We start from the raw sequence: 311 nt of genomic DNA, 5'->3' as shown, positions 1-311 counted from the left end.
TGATTCAGATGTACTGTTGATATTTCATATTTTTTCCAACAATCCCACTTCTTTTTTTTCATTTTGATTAGTCTTTCATTAAAGGACATTTTTCATTTCTTCTCTTTTTCTCTTTTTACTAATCAAATAACATATCTCGACGCTTTGATTCCCCCCCCCCCCACTCCCCCTGGTCTTCTCATCAATTTATTCATATATTTATTTTCACAGAATCTCGCTGACGTTATCTTGCCCGATGGACTTGAAGCTGTTCCCCCTCGATCGTCAGCAGTGTCAGCTCCTTATGGCTTCTTGTGAGTACTGTTCTTCGT

At 38.3% G+C, this 311-nt stretch overlaps 1 protein-coding gene across 1 annotated transcript in view; it reads left to right on the top strand.

Annotated features, from left to right (window-relative positions):
• The window catches only part of LOC119586187 (glutamate-gated chloride channel-like), a gene marked incomplete at both ends in the record, with an annotated part of 81629 nt that overhangs the window by 62487 nt on the left and 18831 nt on the right, over positions 1–311 (top strand). Inside the window, 1 exon segment of the mRNA XM_037934889.1 lies at positions 211–293. Coding sequence (XP_037790817.1) covers positions 211–293 — 83 coding nt within the window.

The sequence above is a fragment of the Penaeus monodon genome, chromosome 21 (assembly GCF_015228065.2).
Source record: "Penaeus monodon isolate SGIC_2016 chromosome 21, NSTDA_Pmon_1, whole genome shotgun sequence".
NCBI classification, from domain to species: domain Eukaryota; kingdom Metazoa; phylum Arthropoda; class Malacostraca; order Decapoda; family Penaeidae; genus Penaeus; species Penaeus monodon.
This window is presented reverse-complemented; position numbering and strand designations above follow the sequence as displayed.